The 20,001-nt window shown below is 39.1% G+C and overlaps 1 protein-coding gene across 8 annotated transcripts in view; it reads left to right on the top strand.

The window, feature by feature from the left end:
• SRGAP1 (SLIT-ROBO Rho GTPase activating protein 1) overlaps positions 1 to 20,001 on the top strand; it is a 309,133-nt gene that overhangs the window by 229,856 nt on the left and 59,276 nt on the right. For all 8 annotated transcript variants that reach the window (XM_004053497.5, XM_019039335.4, XM_055358087.2 and 5 more), the window contains 2 exons: positions 11,776 to 11,973; positions 13,140 to 13,224. In XM_004053497.5, coding sequence (XP_004053545.1) covers positions 11,776 to 11,973; positions 13,140 to 13,224 — 283 coding nt within the window. The remainder of the gene's footprint in view (positions 1 to 11,775; positions 11,974 to 13,139; positions 13,225 to 20,001) is intronic.

Here is a 20,001-nt window from a genome sequence, read left to right as displayed (position 1 = left end):
GCCAGTCATTCAACTCCAAGTTCTCTTACACTGGACTGTTTGTGTTACCTGTCTGGCCTCCGCAGGCCTTTGAGTTTGTGACCCTTAATGTATGCCTTTTTAGGCATAATGTGGAGAAGCACAGTGTCCTTATAAACTTAGAGAGTCAGGCAATGCTTTGTGAGGGTTAATTTTTAAAAATTATCTAAAGAACTTGGGAAGCTGAGAGAGGATCTGTTGAGCCTAGGAGTTCGAGGCTGCACTGAGGTGAGATGGTGCCACTGCACTTTAGCCTGGGTGACAGAGCAGGACCCTGTCTCTTAAAAATATTAATTAATTAAAATAAATTTTTAAAAACCTACTGACTGCAAAATAAAACTTAAAAAGTAATTTTTAAACATTAGCTGAAAAAGCAAATGAATTGGATTATCCTAATGTTTCTTGTGAGCATGACTACTGGTTTATGATTTGTTGAACACTGAAGAAAATTTACTGTAGTGGAGTGGGATTCCCAACGAAAGTAAGATTTCAATTAGATTTTCGATAATCAGTAGATACCATAAAAATAGAGGGAAGAAAAGATACTTCAATATATGTCAAGGTGCCTTGGGAGAATAGAACAGTTTGGTTATCACCCCAGTTCTCTTTGGGGATGAACTGATGGAGAAGGTGAGGTCATTCAACAAGAAGCTTTGATAGCCAAGTTAAGGAGTTTTGTTACTGTGGTTCAGTACAATAAATACTGAAGGTCCCCAGGGGCTTGAGGCTGCATGGAGCTATGGTTGTGCCACTGCACCCTAGCCTGGGTAATGGAATGGGACCCTGTCTCCCAAAAAAAAAAAAAAGTTGAGAGAGAATTTCACCCAAGTTTTAAAAAGCATGGACAGTACAGCTAAGTAGAACATGAGCCTTTTCACCAAATCTTAGAATACTTTAAATAGTCACTTTGGGAGACCAAGGCGGGCAGATTGCCTGAGCTCAAGAGTTCGAGACCAGCCTGGGCAACATGGTGAAACCCCGTCTCTACTAAAATATGAAAAATTAGCTGGGCATGGCAGCATGTGCCTGTAATCCCAGCTACTCAGGAGGCTGAGACAGGAGAATCACTTGAACCTGGGACATTGCAGTGAGCCGAGATCGTGCCACTGCACTCCAGCCTGGGCAACAGAGCAAAACTCTGTCTCAAAAAAAAAAAAAAAAAAAAAATAGTAGGCACCACCTGCAACAGACCATATCTGGCCTATGAAAAAAAAATTTTTTTTGAGACAGGATCTCACTCTGCCACCCAGGCTGGGGTGCGGAGGCACAATCACAGCTCACTGCACCTCGACCTCACAGGCTCAGGTGATCCTCCCACCTCAGCCTCCTGAGTAGCTGGGACTGCAGGCATGCACCACCACGCCTGGCTGATTTTTGTATTTTTCATAGAAACTGGGTTTCACCACGTTGTCCAGGCTGGTCTCTAACTCCTGGGTTCAAGCGATCCGCCTACCTCGGCCTCCCAAGATGCTGGGATTACAGGCGTGGGCCACCACTCCTGGCCTGAAAACTTTTGTTTGCTCTACAGTGCTTGGGTTTTGAAAGTTATTTGCTGTCCTTTAAAAACTGTAAGTTTTCATAAAAATATCAATATGCAGGGTGGGCACAGTGGCTCACACCTATAATCCCAGCACTTTGGGAGGCCAAGGCGGGCAGATTTCTTGAGGTCAGGAGTTCGAGATCAGCCTGGCCAGCATGACAAAACGCCATCTCTACTAAAAATATAAAAACTAGCCAGGCATGGTGGCTCATGCCTGTAGTCCCAGTTACTCAGGAGGCTGAGGCAGGAGAATCACTTGAACCCAGGAGGCGGAGGTTGCAGTGAGCCAAGATCATGCCACTGCACTCCAGCCTGGGCAACAGTGCAAGACTCTGTCTCAAAAAAAAAAAAAATGTGTGTATATATATACATATTATAAATATATATTATTTATCAATATCCAACCTCTTTAAAAATTAGAAGAACTGATCACACTAGACCTGTGTTTCTACAGGACGATAACTGACTTCCCTTAGACACAGAATGTGTGCTTCCTGTTTGCCATGTTCTCCACTCAGCCCACTCACCTCATTTTCATGGCTTGCCTGGCCCTTAAAGATATTTGAGTTTGTATCACCTGCCTTAAAACAAAGAGAAGAGAGCAGTACACACTTGTGAAATGGCCTCAGTATACTTACAAGTAGTAAAAGTTAAAAGGTTTGAGAGGGCTTAATTAAATGTGTGGTTGGTGAAGATTCATAAGAGATTGTGACATTTATTGTCACTTCCCAACTTTACATTTACCTGTTAAACTTTTTTAAATGAGGTTTGAGTTTTATTTTATGCTGCAAACTTGCACCCTTGGTACCTCAGTCTCACGATTCCAACTTCCAGCCGATCTGTCAGTGAATATTCATTAGTGCCCACTGTGTGTTGTGCATATGGAATTAGAGCAGGGCCTGCTGCCACACAGCCTTGTTCCCATTTATTGTTTTATTTTGATTACTTAACTGTTTATTAAAACTTTGAAGTGAAACATTAATAAACATTACTTTTGTTTTTGTTTTGTTTGAGACAGGGTCCCGCTCTGTCATCCAGGCTGGAGTGCAGTGGCACAATCACTGCAGCCTCAACCTCCCGGGCTCAGGTGGTCCTCCTGCCTCAGCCTCCCAAGTAGCTACTTTTTTATTATTTGTAGAGACAGTGTCTCTACAAATAACTATTTTGAATTATTCTTTAAATTTTCAATTATTGTTCATGAATTTTGTTCAAAAAACAAAATAATATGCCCAGCTACTTTTTTATTATTTGTAGAGACAGGGTCTCCCTATGTTCCCCAGGCCGGTTGAACTCCTGGGCTCAAGCAATCTTCCCACCTTGGCCTCCCAGAGTGCTGGGATTACAGGTGAGAGCCACAGCCGGCTCACATTACTCATTTCAGCCACTGGCCCAGCATTGCTCTTAAAGGCAACTTTTCAAAAGCAAACTAAATGATCATTTATACCTTTCTCATTATAAACATTTATTGCACTGTCTTGTCTGCTTTCTCAAAGTTTGCATTTAACCTTGTTATAGGGATTTCTGCTTAGGGGTCATTCCTGTTGCTTCTTTCTTTCCAAACTAGCCTCTGGAGTAACTCACCATTTATTACAGTTCTCATTTCTTCAAGTTTCTCATCCCTCCCTTTATCTATACATAGTCAAAGAAAGAGAAAAGGAACTACTTTGAGGAGAGCAACTACGCCTTTTGTATTTTTTTAGGACAGCGTTGGCTTTTAATAGCGTGCCCCATTTTCAGACCATTTGGTCCAGAAAATAAAGATTTCATCAGCATGTCACTGCTGTTCTATGAGTAAAACCTTCTCACATGTAAAACAACTAGTCTCTCTCAAATTATAGTAGATTTACCACCCTGAGGGGAATGTACAATGAGAGAAGCCCATAATTTCTCAATCAATTTGCGACAGTGTTGAATGAACAGATAGCTCCACGTAAATTTTCCTAGCACCATTTAAAGTCTTTCACCAGCAGCTTGCCAAGGAGTATTTCACAGACTGTTCCAAAAATACATTACTTACACAAGATATTTTCAACAATAATGAGCAAGATTTTAGGCAAACATTTGAGACAATTTGCATGGCATGGGAAATTGAGGGAACTAAGAGATATTTCAGTTATACTTGCTACCTAGGGTAGAAAAATCACATTTTCCTCCCAAATTTCTTATAGTACCAGTGACCTCAGCAGAATCCCAGGTCATGTAAGTCAATGATCAAACTCTCATGGGGGATTCTCAAGTTCTTTTGAGACTTGATATAAGATGTGAAGCCTGATAACCACTTAAGTGTAATTGCTGTTTTGGATCTTCTCTGTGGCCTTTAACTTCATTTTTACTGATTTAAGTATCTTTGACTTGCCTGCAACCTTCTACTGATGAGCTAACAGGAAAATCCTAAGTAAAAGATAACTGCCATTTGTTCCTTAAATGACATCTTCTTGGCCAAAATTAAAAATAGGATCAACCGTCTTTCACCGCAAACACACATTTATATTTTTTGTTTCAAGCAAGCTTTAACTCACTGAAGGGAGGGCCTTGATCCAAAAGAATACCAAGAGAAATGAAGAGAATTTCTAGGATGGGTATAAAAATGAGTCCTGGGATAGAGCACCCCAAAGAAAATGGCAGGGCTCAGGATGGCTCTCAGTGGAGAAACCACTCATTTTCTCTGATGCACTGAGCATTTTGGCATCCATGATTTGAAAGGATAACTTCAGCGTCCACTGTTCATTCAGTGAACTTTTTCTGATAATTTGCTGTGTTTCGGGCACCGTGCTAGTCCCTGGAGCTATAAAGATTATTAAGTTATCACTGACTTCAAGTTGCTTCCACCGTAGGTGGAAATATAAACCTCTAAACAGTGAGGCCTGTGCTTGTGAGAAATTGATTTGAGATCATGCTCCTTAGACCACACTCAGTGTCAGGTCCACCCTCATGGGTCATTAAATCAGAGTCAGGGGTGGGCCGCAGGAAAACAGGTTTTCTGAGACACAGCTGAAGGCAGAGACTTTGTTCTGAGAGTCCTGAGCAACGATGATGTTTTCTTCCTCGGATTAAGTTATATCATTGCTGAAAATGAATTTTGTTCAAAAACAAGAGAGCCTAGCATTTGTAAACATTACCTTAAATGCAAGTACATAAATTATTAGTGTGAATTCTTCTGGAATGGTGATGTGACATTCCCTACCCTCACCCCCCCCCCAAAAAAAAAGTCATGGGGCAGCAAACATTGTTTTTTTCAGATCTGGTAATGCCTACCCAACACAGACAGGGGATAGGGTTATTAGCATTGCACCCATGTTAGGGTACAAGGAGCAAGAGAAGGCCATGGCAGGATGCTCTGCCTGTGCTCTCGCCTTCTGTGGCCTGTGCTAGCTGTGAGTTTCTGTACCCTTGGCTAATTAATTATGGAGTTGACCCAATCTCTGTGTGTGTGTGTGTGTGTGGGCGGGGGGGGGGGGGTCCCTTTCTGCTAATTTTTAGTACATCTGAAATGACACAGTGCTGTAATTGAAATACACTCAAGGTCAGCAATGGCAAGTAGGAAGTAGTTCAGTGGGGAGGCGAAGGAAGGGATGAGGGTCACCTTCACAGATGAGTGATGAGTCTTAAAGGATGAATAGGACTGCATCAGGTGCAAGGTACAAGGCACAGTGCCATAATATACATGGAGTGTGTTATGGTATGATTTGTGTCCGCCCTGAAAATTCATATGTTAAATTCTTAGCTTCCAGTGACTAAGAATGTGATCTTATTTGAAGATAGGGCTTCACAGAAGTAATCGAATTAAAGTGAGGCCAATATGACTGGTGTCCTTATAATAAAAAGGGGAGGGGAAATTTGGATACAGAGACACAGGTGGAGGGAAGATGATATGAAGAGACATAGGGAGAAGATGGCCATCTGCAAGCCAAAGAGAGAGGCCTGGAACAGATCCTTCCCTCCCATCCCTCAGAAAGAACCAACCCTGCAAACCAACACCTCGATCTCAGACATCTAGCCTCCAGCACTGTGAGACAATACATTTCTGTTGTTTAAGCCACTCAGTACCTGGTTTGCCTTAGCAGGCTAACACAGTGCATTCAGGGAATGAGAACACTGAAATGGCTGTCTTGTTCTCCCAGTGATGGTAATGTCCTGGTAACACAAAGGCAACAAAGCCAGTCCACAAAAGCCGACAGAAGTCACCTCTCCCTCCTCATTTGTTTTGACCCACAGCTCAGAGTTCAAGCCACCTGGGCAGCTCCTTCAGTGCAGTGCATTCTTCTGTTTTCTCACGAATCGTTTGTCAAATCTTTGGCCTCTCCTTCCACCAAAACCCAACTGTGTTTTCCTGCTGCTGATGGGGAGGTGTTTCAAGGCTCATATTAGCTGTTTCATATTTGCCTCATTATGCTCCCCCCTGAGACTTATTAATGTGGCTGGTGTATGTCAGAAGCTCGTTTTACTGTCTGTTGCGAGCATCCCATGGGATGATATGCAGTCCCAGCATTGAGTCTGGTGGCTTCTGTCACATCCTTTATTCCTGATACTTCCAAATTTAACCATGACACCATTGCTTCTGAGAAGGAATTTGAAAAAAAGAAGAAAAATGGTGTTGTTGATTTTGATTCTTCGTATATGTATTCCATGTGTGCATTTGATAATGCTGCTGTCTCTGGTTTCCTATATGTAAGAACATGGTTCTAGTGAAACATTCTTATGTAACCATCTGTCTCATAAACTCAGTGAACACACTTTAATTGCAAAATTCCAACAGATTTACAGATTACAGTTGTCCCTTGGCATCCAAGGGGGATTGGTTCCAGCACCTCCCACAGATACCAAAACGCGAAGATGCTCAAGTCCCTTATATAAATGAGGTGGTATCTGCACATAACCTACACACATTTTCCTATACTTTAAATCATCTCTAGATTACTTATTATATCTAAAACAATGTAAATGCTATGTAAATAGTTATACTGGGTTTTGTTATTTTTTATTGTTGTATTATTATTTTTCATTTTTTTTTCCAAATATTTTTGACCCACAGTTGGTTGAATTTGTGAATGGTTGAATACATGGATACAGAATCCATAAAAAAAAACCTGACTGTATTTGAAGACAAACTACAAATGTTTATTTTGGTTCATGATTCTTTTTGTTTTTTTTTTTTGTTGCTGAGATGGATTTTGTGTTTTTTTGTTTGTTTTAGAAGCTTTTTTTATCATTGTTTCCTTTAATTGTGTTTTAATTAGGTACATATCAGAGCACCTTATTGAACCTTACATCATGTTATTCTTATGCTTCACCTCACTGGTATCTGAAGAACATTATATACTTTTCATGCTTCTATGTATTTGGAAGTTCTGCTCTGCCCTCCAGAGCAAAAGAAGCTGTAGTTCTTTCCAGCAGTTTTGCTATTTAAGCCATCTGTTGAAAACGATTAACTGCTACTGCTGTTGCTTAAATGTTTTTCAAATATGCCCCATCATGTTCATTCCCACTCTTACTTCGTTAGATCAAGGTTTCATCATCTCTCAATGGGACTAGGGTCTCCTAACTAACTTTTGTGCTTTCTGTCTCTTTCCCTTTTATTGTTCATCAACTCAGGGATCTTTTAAAAATGTAAATCTAAACTGTCCCTTGTAGGTATCAGTGGCTCCCTGTTGATTCTCAATTAAGTGTGGTATATGAGGGCCTTTATTTTTTGTTTTATTTTTTAAAATTCTAACCCCAGTATCATACAATGGAAAGGTCCTTTATTAGCAAGTCATCTTCTCTAGATGCTATGCACTCCTACTTCTCATATAAAGCTACTTGTTTTAGCCCAAGAAGGCCAGGGTCTCTCTTTTCCCACTTTTTCCTCTGCCTGGAATGCCCTTTTTTGCAGTGAACACCTACTCACCTTTTAATACATGCTCAAAATTTATCTTTTGAATGGTACCTTCCCTGACTTCTCAGACAACACAGTATACTGTGTTTTGCCTGTGTTTTCTTACACATTTGTCAATTTCAAGAGTTTAATTGAATAAAGAAATAATAGCATTTACTTTGTAGTATTTTAATTACTATATATTGGCACAAGTAAAGGCTTCCATTTTTTAAAAGTATTATAAATATAAAATTTATGGAGATGTAGATAACATAGTCAAATATTTACCTTCAGTATTTAGCTATTAATTTAGTTATGCATAAATATTTTAAATCACATTATATAAAACTTTTAATTTAGAAATACTATATTTTTCTCATTTTCACAATTTTATGAAGGCTCTTCATATATCCTGATATTGTGTTTGTCATTACCAGAGCCACATTTTGAGTCTGCCGAGACCACCTCGGTCGGGGAGAACCTAACCCAGCGGCGCTAGAGAAATTAAAGACACACACACAGAAATATAGAGGTGTGAAGTGGGAAATCAGGGGTCTCACAGCCTTCAGAGCTGAGAGCCCCAAACAGAGATTTACCCACATATTTATTAACAGCAAGCCAGTCATTAGCATTGTTTCTATAGATATTCGATTAACTAAAAGTATCCCTTATGGGAAACGAAGGGATGGGCCAAATTAAAGGAATAGGTTGGGCTAGTTAACTGCAGCAGGAGCATGTCCTTAAGGCACAGATCGCTCATGCTATTGTTTGTGGCTTAAGAATGCCTTTATGCAGTTTTCCGACTTGGGCGGGCCAGGTGTTCCTTGCCCTCTTCCGGTAAACCCACAACCTTCCAGCGTGGGTGTTATGGCCATCATGAACATGTCACAGTGCTGCAGAGATTTTGTTTATGGCCAGTTTTAGGGCCAGTTTATGGCCAGATTTTGGGGGGCTTGTTCCCAACAGAGTCATCAAGTACACTTTTCTCAGAGTATACCATCTTCACATCTGTTTGTTTGAAATACAGTGCTTTTAAAACTTGTGCGTGATACTGTCATTAGAAATTTGTCTACAAGCTACAAGAGCCTATTTGACTAGTGTAGGATGGTGACTCTTTTAATTCAGTCTATAGATATTTAATTATGACCTCCTTAAAGTAATTAATTACAGTATTTTTAATGGTCATTAATATACTTTTTTTCCAACAGTATCTACTCTTTGCATTGTGCATAACCCCAGGAATGATTATTGTCTATTAAATTTCTTTCCTTTCTTTTTTTTAATATTAATTCCATCACATGACCTTCTAAGCATCCAAACTAGTACTAATTGCTACTGTTTCTTTCCCAAACATTATTTTGTTCAAAAAAAAAAAAAGTAATTGAAAAGATTTCCACTTCCTGTAATGATGGACTGGGTCACTCAACTGATTCTTTCAAATTTCATTTTCTAGGACAAGATGCATGGCCAAGCCTGAAACCTGTGACACAGGGAACCATATCTTCCCAAAAGGAAGAGCATCCAATATTTTGAACAGTAATAAAATCCAGAGATTCTGAGCTATTAGTGCCCCTAATGGTTTGGGAAAATAAACATTCTCTTTGGAGGATAACCTCACCTTTGACCTCAAATAACTCTACAAAAAATATCTAGCAAAGATAATTAGACAATGAGGAGATAAGAAACCGTGAGTGATAGCCAGAAGAAATAATAGACAATAGAGACACACCCACAGGAACTCCAAATATTGGGATTATCAGAAATAAATGACAACTATTTACAATGTTCAAGGAGGTTTTTAAAAGCCAAGCTTAGATTTCATCAGGAAATCATAAGCACTAAAATAACAGATTTGAAAATGAGCTACATAGGAATTCTAGCACTGAGAAATAACCAAAATTAAGAAAGCAGTGGGTGAGTTTAACATCAGGTAGAGCTAAAAAATAAATCATGAAAGCAGACAAATCAGAAGAAATAATAAAAACGCAGCATCAAAAACAAAAGATAATAAAATATGGAAAAGAAGAATAAGAGATATAGAGAACACAGTAATGTTTAATATACTAATTGAACTCCCAGAAAGAAAAAAAAATTTTTTTTTTTTTGAGACAGAGTCTCACTTTTTCACCCAGGCTGGAGTGCAGTGGCACGATCTCAGCTCACTGCACCCTCTGCCTCCTGGGTTCAGGCAATTCTTCTGACTCAGCTTCCCGAGTAGCTGGGATTACAGGCACATACCACCACGCCCAGCTATCTTGTATTTTTAGTAGAGACGGGGTTTCACCATATTAGCCAGGCTCGTCTCAAACTCCTGACCTCAAGAGATCCACCGCCTCAGCCTCGCAAAGTGCTGGGATTACAGTTGTGAGTCACCACGCCCCGTTCAGAAAGAAAAATTAAAGAATATAGAGTCAATATTTGAAAAGATAAAAGCTGCAAACTTACTAAAACCTATCAAAAACATCACACAAATTCAAGCAGTCCAAGAAATTCCAGGCAGAATATATTTTTTAAATCCTTACCTAGATATATTACAGTGAAATTGTAGAAACCCAAAGATGAATGGAAAATTTTTAAAGCAGCTGGAAAAAGAAAGCAGATTTTATTCAAAGCAATGACAGACTGACGGTAACCTTCTCACTCAACAGGAACATAGAAGCCACAACAAAGTACAGTGATATATTTCTAATATACAAAAAGAAAATAACTGCTGCACAGAAAAAAATATTTAGTAAATGAAGGTGAAATAAAAGACGTTGTCAAGTCAACAAAACAGACACATACTAAAAAGAACTTCTAAAGGGTACACTTAAAATATAAGCACTCGACATCAAAGAATGTAATAAATACATGGGTGATGCTAAATGAATCTTGACTACATAAAATAATAACGTCTTAAATTTATATATTAACATTTATATATATTATAATATATTACAAAAATAGCATATAAATCAGGAGGTGTAAATGAAGTTAAGGTGTTCTAAACTCTTTACATTGTGTGACAGAAGGAAAAAGCTATCAATTTACATTATACTTTGATAAGCAAAGGTAGAATATGACCTTCAGTGAATAAAAAGACTACTAGAAGATTAATAAACAAATAAGCTCCTAACAGATAACATAAAACGGTATCTTTATGGCTATGAGATAGGAAAATATTTCTTAAATAGGACACAAAAAACACTAAAAGGAAAGAATTGATAAATGCCTTATATTAAAATTAGAATCTTTGTTCATCTGGACACTATTGAAAGAGGGAAAAACCACAGCACAGTGGGGAAAAATATTTGCAACGCATACAACTACAAAAAGACTCATATCCATCTCAACAAATCGTTAAGAAAAAGACTCATAACTTAGAAAATGGAGCAAGAGATTTTAACAAAGTGTTCTCAATTAAGGAGATCCAAATTGCCTTAAACATATGATAATGTGCTCAATCTCATATATCAGGGAAATGCATATTCAAACCACAGTGAGATACCACTGCACACCCAACACAATTGTTTAAATTTAAAAGAAAGACTGACAATACCAACTGTTGATGAGGATGTGGAATAGCAGGGATTCTTCCACTCTGCTGGTGAGAATGTAAATTACAATCATTTTGGAAAACAGTTAAGCAGCAATTCTATTCATATATGTGTGACTAAACAAAAATGTGTTTATAGCAGCATTATTCAAAATAGCCCACAACTAAAAAAAATCATCTATCAATAGTAAAATGGATGAATTACAGTGTATTCCTACAATGAATAGCAGTGAAATATACTCACAAGAAATGAGTGTATCTCACGTTGAGCAAAAGGAAGACAAAAATTATACATCCTGTAGGATTTCATTCATGTAAAGAGCAAGAAAGGGCAAAGCTAATATCTAATCTTAGAAATCCAGGTAATGGCGAAGGAGAGGGTATAGGTGTATGGTAATTGGGAGAGGCACAAGCAGTCTCATAATATACTTTTTCGTGGTCTGATTGTTACTCACATAGGTGTGCTCCCTTTGTGATAATTCATCATCAAGCTGCACACTTATGGTCTGTGTATTTTTCTATATGTAGTTTGACTTCAATTGAAAATGTTAAGACAAAAAAATAATTGAGAGACTACCCAGTAATATATGAGATTTATAAGGACTGAAATATAAAGTGATAACCTCCTTAGGATGATTTTGAAGAAATCATTCTCTTAAACTGGTGATATGGAGTGTTTTTTACCTTTGTTTCTCTCCTAATAGACTGTGAATGAATTTGGCGGGGGCAGGCCCTGTGTCCTCACCTCTGCCTGACAGAGTGGACTCTCCCTGTTTGTGGGATTCATGAAATAATGTACTAACGTGAGAAATGTATTTCTGTTCCCAGGTTAAGAAAACGACTGAAGCCACCTTGCAGACGATACAAGATATGGTCACCATCGAGGACTATGATGTTTCTGAATGCTTCCAGCACAGTCGTTCCACAGAATCTGTGAAGTCCACTGTCTCTGAAACCTACCTGAGTAAACCCAGCATCGCCAAGAGAAGAGCCAACCAGCAGGAAACCGAACAGTTCTACTTCATGGTGTGCCCGCCACTTCCCAAGCCACTCTACAGAGCTCAGATCTAGGATTCCCAAGTGCCACTTCTATAGTCACATCAGAACCATCTGGGGTTCCTTTTGTTAAAATAGACTCCTGTCTACCATCAGAGTTCCTGATTCAGTCAGTCTCGGAAAGAGTTTAGGAGTTATTTAGGAGTTAGTTAGTTAGGAGTTATTTAGTTAGTTAGAGGACTGGTATAAAACAGTACTTTTAGCTGGGCACAGGTGCTCACCCCTCTAATCCCAACACTTGCGAGGCTGAGGTGGGAGGATCGTTTGAGCCCAGGAGTTTGGGACCAGCCTGGGCATCATGGCAAAACCGTGTCTCTACAAAACATATATATATTTATATTTATATATATTTATATATGTTTTTATATTTATATAGATATATAAATTAGCCGGCAGGCATAATGATGTGCAATTGTAGTCCTATCTACTTGGGAGGCTGAGGTGAGAGGATCGCTTAAGCCCAGGAGGCAGAGGTTGCAGTGAGCTGAGATCATTCTACTGCACTCCAGCCTGGGCAAGAGAGTGAGACCCCAACTCTAAAATTTAAAAACACACAGTACTTTTAAACTTTAATATCTATACATGTCACCAGGAGAGCTGGTGAAAGTGCCAGTTCTTATTTCCAGAGGTCTGGTACAGAAGGAACCTGAGAGTGTGCATCTCTCCTAGGCTCCCAAGGGTTGGCTGATGCTGCTGGTCTGCAGACCACACTTGAAGTAACAAGTTTCTAGGGTCTAGAAGATCAAAGTGGCTGGATTTTAGATCTATGAAAAGTTCCTTGACATTGAATAATTTTTAAAAATTAAAAATTAGGCTGGGTGCAGTGGCTCACGCCTGTAATCCCAGCACTTTGGGAGGCCGAGGCAGGCGGATCACCTGAGGTCAAGAGTTCAAGACAAGCCTGGCCAGTACGGAGAAACCCCATCTCTACTAAAAATAGAAAAATTAGCCAGGTGTGGTGGTGGGCGCTTATAATCCCAGCTACTCAGGAGGCTGAGGCAGGAGAATCGCTTGAACCCCAGAGGAAGAGGTTGCAGTGAGCCAAGATCGCACCACTGCACTCCAGCCTGGGTGACAAGAATGAAACTCTGTCTCAAAAAAAAAAAAGATTTAAAAATTATTCTTGCCTTTTGCAGAAACTCAGAGAATATTTGGAAGGCAGTAATCTCATCACAAAACTTCAAGCCAAACATGACTTGCTGCAGAGGACCCTGGGAGAAGGTGAGTTATCCGAAATGTATGGGAAGATGACCTGGATGATACATCGTATCATGTATATGTTCCAGAAAGAGTATGAATTGTATATTTGTGCTTTAAGAAGCAGAGGACACTCTGTGTTTAGATTTGGTTTTGTTTGTATATGTCATGATCAAGTTCTCCTGGCACGATTTTCTTCTAAAGCATGGTGCTAACCTTGAGGAAGCGTAGTGAAATCTAGGGAGGGCTGGAAAGTCAATACCGAGCTCCTAGGGAGGGATCTTCAGAGCATGGTGCTCCTGATCGTAGAAAAGTCTGGAAACACTGCCCCTCCCCTACCTGCTGACCCCCCAGTCTCTTCTTCCTTCCCTTCTCAGACTTCTGCACCCTTCCATCCCCACCCCTGTTTGTTTTAATGGGCGAGTATTTGTTGTTCCATCTGTTGCCTGTTTAGACTCTGGAAACCAGTTAAACCAGTTTGGGTGATTTTTTTCTTTCAGCAGGCATTGGCTGTAGTTGAGAAACAATCTTAAAGTATAAGTAGATTGCTATGTCTAATAATAGTAACAAAACAACAGCAACAGCTAACACTTGTAAGGCTTTCTCTGTGCCAGGCTTTGTTCTGAGTTGTATATTTTACTGTGCACTAATAATTTCTCCGTTTTTACAAATGAGGAAACTGAGGGGAGGCATGGGAATACAGGCAAAGGGGACTGTATAAATGTTAATGTTTCTCTTTGTCTTTATGAAATTGAAAAGGAAAAAAATAAATACAAGCCAAGTTCCTGTCTTAAGTGCTTCATAGTCTGTAACTTTATCTTTTATTCACACTAGACCCTGCCAGAAGTTAGAAAAAGTAAAAGAGAATGTGGAAGGGAGTGGGAAACGAGAGGACTGAGTTGTGTGAGTAACTCAGGTCAAAAAAGAGATTGCCCCTCTTAGACCTAAATTCTTGCCTCCCACAATTCTGGAACCTTCCTTAACCATAAAGTTTCTATCACCTTATCTCCTGGTTTCCACCAAAGAACTCATCATCCTCAGGGAATGACCACATGGAGAAAGGTTATCATGACCTAAGAACCATGTCTGACACAGTTAGGATGAAAAGGCCAATTACACCTAGAAGAAAAAAAAAAAAAAACAACAATTAAACTACTAAAAAGTGTCATTAAAAAATAAAATAACCAAATACAATGTATGAACCTTCACACACTAGATTAAATTAGATACTGAATCAAAAAGCAAAAGTTATGAAAGACACTTTAAGAACAATTAGGGAAGTTGAAATACAGACTGTATATTAAATAATATTATTGAATTAGTGTTAATTTTCCTAGATATGATAATGGTATTGTGATTATAAAGAAGAACATTCTTATTCTTAAGAAATGCTTGCTAAAGTGTCATGATGTCTGCAACTTACCTTCAAATGGTTCTAAAAAAAAAAAAGAGGGAGAGAGAAAGAAGGTACAGTCAATGTGGCAAACATTAACAGCCGGAAAATCTACATGAAGGGGATAAGGATGCTTCCTGTACTGCTCTTTTAACTCTTCTGTAGGTTTGAACTTTAAAAAAAAAAAAAAAAAGTCTTTTTATCTCTGAATAGTTTTCTTACAATTGTGTCCTGTTTTTTCTTTTTTCCCTCACAGTGTCATGTAAGGTCTTTTTTTTTTTTTTTCAATTTTTCACAAATGCCTGATATTTCAAGTGATGCCCTCAAGGTCAGTTGCCAGGCCCAAAGCATAAATTATCCTAAGTGTAGATGAACGCTTATAGGCACAAAGTCCTACCCTATGAGGATGGATACCACTTTAGAAATTGTGTTTGAGAGCATGAAGTAGTGGGGGAATTCATTCTTGGCACTGCTTGCAGACACATGTGTTAATATCTTGGGGCCACATTCTGAAACTTTTATGGTACCTATTCAACATGGATTCTCTTGTGTCTCCTAGAGAGAAAGCCCCAATGGTTAATATTCTTCTACATGTCATTATTGGATGGGGCTATATTCTAGCCAATTTATTGAGTCCACATGCCAAATTCCGTCTTTAGCTGCTGAACTGCATAAATCTGTATTATACTTTGTGAACTGCAAGCCAGAATTTTCTTTTTTTTTTTTTTTGAAATGGAGTTTCACTCTCATCGCCCAGGCTGGAGTGCAGTGGTGCAATCTCAGCTCACTGCAACCTCCACTTCCCAGGTTTAAGTGATTCTCCAGCCTTGCCTGCTGAGTAGCTGGGATTACAGGCATTTGCCACCACGCCCAGCTAATTTTGTATTTTTAGTAGAGATGGGGGTCTCACCATGTTGGCCAGGCTGGTCTCGAACTCCTGACCTCAGGATCCACCCACCTCAGCCTCCCAAAGTGCTGAGATTACAGGCTTGGGCCACCGTGCCCAGCTCAGGATTTCTTTATCTTGGAATTTTTTTCAACGGGCTCTGGTATACCAGGGACACAAGCTGTGCTGAGGTGTATAAAACCTTCACAGGACTCCATTTATGCTGCAGAAAAAACTGGATGGCTTTCATCCATCAGCAGCAGGCACACTAGCCTCTGCCCACTGGTTGCAAACGTCTCTGCTTCCTAGCCCTGCCCCTTTTGCAGGCTGGGTGGCACACCAATTGCTGGTCACTGCCTGGATATGACATTGGCAAATTTGCCCAGAGAAAAGCTGAACATGGGAGACATGCCCCACCTTTTAGCTCAACCATTATAAGCCTGCTGGCTTTCTGTGCAAGCCCTCTTCATGTTAATAGGCACATCAAAGGAGACCAGGAGAGTTAATGGCGCCCATCACATAGTGAAGTAATCCCATGGTGAGCTCTTGTGGAGGAATCTGAGTCCAGATATGGTGTGATAGGGTTACTAGTACAGGATTCAACGGTTATGTTTGGGGACAGTCCTGACTTTTTATATAGAAATCACCTCTCTGAAGTATACTAGACTCACCGCTGCAAAAACTGCCTTCATAGTAAAACAAATAGAGCCTAACCCGAAGATTTAGCAGTTGCTCGTACACAGCTGAATCTGTAACTACAGACATGTGTTTGGCCTGCCTTACTGCTCGCTTTTTGGTAGGCTGCCAATGGCCCAGTAAGTTCTTTGATTTACAACATTGTGAAGCAACTAGATTGGGCTCTTAAAGTGGCACTGTCAAAATTCAGAATTCCAAATCTTTGAAAACTACTGAAATAGAAAGAAGCACGCAATGAGTTGTTAAGACCAAACTCATTATTATCATTTTCTTCATCCCTCGGCAACACCATTGTATCTTTTTGTGATGTCATTTGTTTTTAAATCATAGAAGTTAAATTGACCACAGTAAATGAGATATACATCTATAAAACTGAGGCACTGATTTTTTTTTTCTTTTTCAGTAATGAGCCTTAATGTTCACATTGGCTTCTTTGTGTGCAGCATTTGGAGTTAAGGGGGTGCAAATATCAGTGCGATTTTGCTAAACAAAAAATCTGATACTAGGAGCTGAGCTCCATATTTTATTGCTTCTTGCCCTGGGCATAAGGTTTCTGACAAAGGAATTTAATAGAGTATCCTCATACAATCCATTGTCTGTCTTTGAGTAGGAGTACAAGTATACTTTCAAAAGGGAAGCTGAATGTGAGTAATTATGGTTTTTTAGAAAAGCACTGCAGTAGTTGGTATTCTTAAGGAAGAAAAAGGACTGGAAAGTAATGCCAGGAGTTCTCATCAGTCATTCATTAGGGAGCAAATCCAGGATGCCTGTGTCTCATTTGAGCCATACACATTTTAAGTATTTTATCTCCTTTTTAAAAATATCAGATTGCCACCAAACTGTATTTTGGTTATCCCATTAACTATATGTAGGAGATAAAATGCATTTAGGTGTGAAAAATAATTCACTTCATAATTCTCGAGTGAAATTTAAGAGTAGCTGAAAAAAAATGTTTGAACCAAGAACAAGTTAAGCCTGGGTTATTTTTTTCCTTCAAAATGGCTTATATGTTGGGGGGTGTGGCAAGGGGAAGGAGTGGTCTGTTGTTTTTAATAATTAAGTAGCTTTCCAAAGAAAATGATTGAAATCTAATCCTCAGACTGCTGGAAGCTTTCACATTTCTCTGGGAAGAAGAGTCTTCTAAGCTTGTGTGTTATCGATCTATTAATGATGATACTGATTAAAAAATAAAACCTCATTCATCAGTTGAGACACACTCAGGAGTATTAGCTGAAAAAACGATGGATGTGGTAGTGTGGTTATACTGTGAATCATAGTTCTTGCAAAGCACGCTCTTGGTTCATTATTCAAAATGTATCTTTTATAGGTTTTTAATTTTTTATCTCATACTATTAACTATGGATGGATGGAGCAAAATAATTTTAAGCATTTTACATATCATTTTCTAAATCTAGGGAATAATTTGTTAGGATATTGTTACAAAAATAGCAGAATTTCAAAGTTATAACACATTTCATTTCTTTTTTTTTTTTTTTTTTTTTTTTTTTGAGACGGAGTCTCGCTCTGTCACCCAGGCTGGACTGCAGTGGCGCGATCTCGGCTCACTGCAAGCTCCGCCTCCCGGGTTCACGCCATTCTCCTGCCTCAGCCTCCCGAGTAGCTGGGACTACAGGCGCCCGCCACTACGCCCGGCTAACTTTTTGTATTTTTAGTAGAGACGGGGTTTCACCTTGGTCTCGATCTCCTGACCTCGTGATCCGCCCGCCTCGGCCTCCCAAAGTGCTGGGATTACAGGCGTGAGCCACCGCGCCCGGCCAACACATTTCATTTCTAAGGAATTCTCATTGGCATCATTATCATTGAATCACTTGAAAGTGATTACCTATGTTATCAAATTTACATTTATAGATATTAATTTAATAATATACATATTTATACAATTTATTAAATTTATTTAAATATTCAGTATTTTGTATTTGGCTTTAGGCATATGAGGCAGACAGAATTGTAAGCCATAATCCCTACCTTTCTTCTAGGATCTTTCAAAGTATTTGCCAGGAAAAAAGACAACGTTTTTAAAGGTGGTACATTATAGTGCTTGAGAGCTAGTACATTATAGTTCCTGGGATCTCAGGACTGGGATTAAAACAAACTTGGACCTGAGTGCCACAACCACCCCATACTAATAGCGTGACCTTGGGCAAGTCACTTTTCTATATGCTCAGTCTTTTCTGTAAAATAAGGATAACAATAGAAGCTACCTCATAAAGTCGTTGTGAAAATTGTGAGTTAATATATGTAATATAAAGTGCTTATAATGGTGTCTAATAAATATTAGACATCATTGCTGTTTTTATTGTTGTTACTAATATATATTGCATCATACCTAATTAGACTTAATGCCGTCATAAAGTATGCAACATAACAACATAATACAGCACAAGCCAGACAGTTTCTCTACCCTCAACCCTTTGCACATTCTACTGCCTCACACTGGGTGATCTTACGTGGCTCCTATGGACCCAACACAACCTAAATGGTGGTGACTCTCACATCTTTATCTCCAGCCCTGTCTTTTCTCTGTGCTCTAACCCTGTATAGCCAGCTTGCTGCCCAACACTTCCATTAGGATATCCCATAAGGCACCACATACCACAGTCAGCTCACCATCTGCCCACTCTACTTCTCAGTAGACCTTCACTCCCATTCATGAATAGCTATAAATTATTCTGAAGTTCTATGTACACCTTCACCTTTTTCTTCTCCTCCAAGGTAGCAGAAGGCCAGCAAAAGGAAGGAGCTTATAACTTAAATAAGTAGAACTGGGAAGAGGAGGAAGAGGAGATTCTTCCCTTCCCTTCATCCCCACTTCAAGTCATGTCCATGAACTCATTCTGCCAACGTTTTTACTGTGGCCTGGCCCTATGTGAAGAAAGGTAGTCTCAGATTTTAACTGTTTCACCCTATTTAATCAATAGATATTAACCAAATCCTTTATGTTATTTGTTATTCAAGAGGAGATAATAGAGTCAAAGGCTCTACTGCAGCCTGGGAGTGTTGGTTCACCATTCCCAACAAGCCAGCTTTCTTTACCATTGTCATGTTGGCCTTGCCCTAGAAATCTGAATCACTGCATTATGATATGATAGGCTGAGCTTAGCTGTTTGTGCTGCAACGTGACCATCCCCTGCCAGCTATATTTTCAAGCTGTTTCAGGACCATGTCATTATTTTGCAAACAAACCAGCTGAATGGTTCAATGTTTCCCACATTCCTTCCCACTACTCCGCCCTAAATGTACAAAGCAACCGATAAACACATGCAAACTTGAAATTATTGCAGATTGTCGGAGCACTACAAAAATTCAGCCCTGTTACTTAAAACAAGTCAAGAAACCCAAATGTATAAGAAGTTGATGTTTTAATGGACAGAGAACTCTGTGAAAGGCTTTTAGCTTACAAATTGGTGGAATGTAGTATCATTTAATGTCCTTGTACTTTAATATTCGCAAATGTCATTTCTGATTACAGAATACAGCTTCTCTCCAGTCCCCTGATTCATATTATAGAAAGAACACCAACTTAGTCTAAGGAAAATTGAACCCTCCCAACTGTATTTGAACCCATCCTTCTCCCTAACAAGTGTCAGTCAAAACAGAGAGAATAACTAACATCTAAATCTTGGATGTGTCTTATTTGTATTTCATTTTTGGGCTTACAGTTATGATCAAGCAGCTATTCTTGTTTCTTTTCTGAAAAAAAAAAAAAAAACACACAGCCTCAAACTGCCAAGTGAAACATGATTCTCAAATCTATAGAATTTATTAAATTTTATGTATAGATTTTATGAAATGTTTACGCTGAATT

Source organism: Gorilla gorilla, chromosome 10 (genome assembly GCF_029281585.2).
Source record: "Gorilla gorilla gorilla isolate KB3781 chromosome 10, NHGRI_mGorGor1-v2.1_pri, whole genome shotgun sequence".
Classification (NCBI taxonomy): Eukaryota; Metazoa; Chordata; class Mammalia; order Primates; family Hominidae; genus Gorilla; species Gorilla gorilla.
This window is presented reverse-complemented; position numbering and strand designations above follow the sequence as displayed.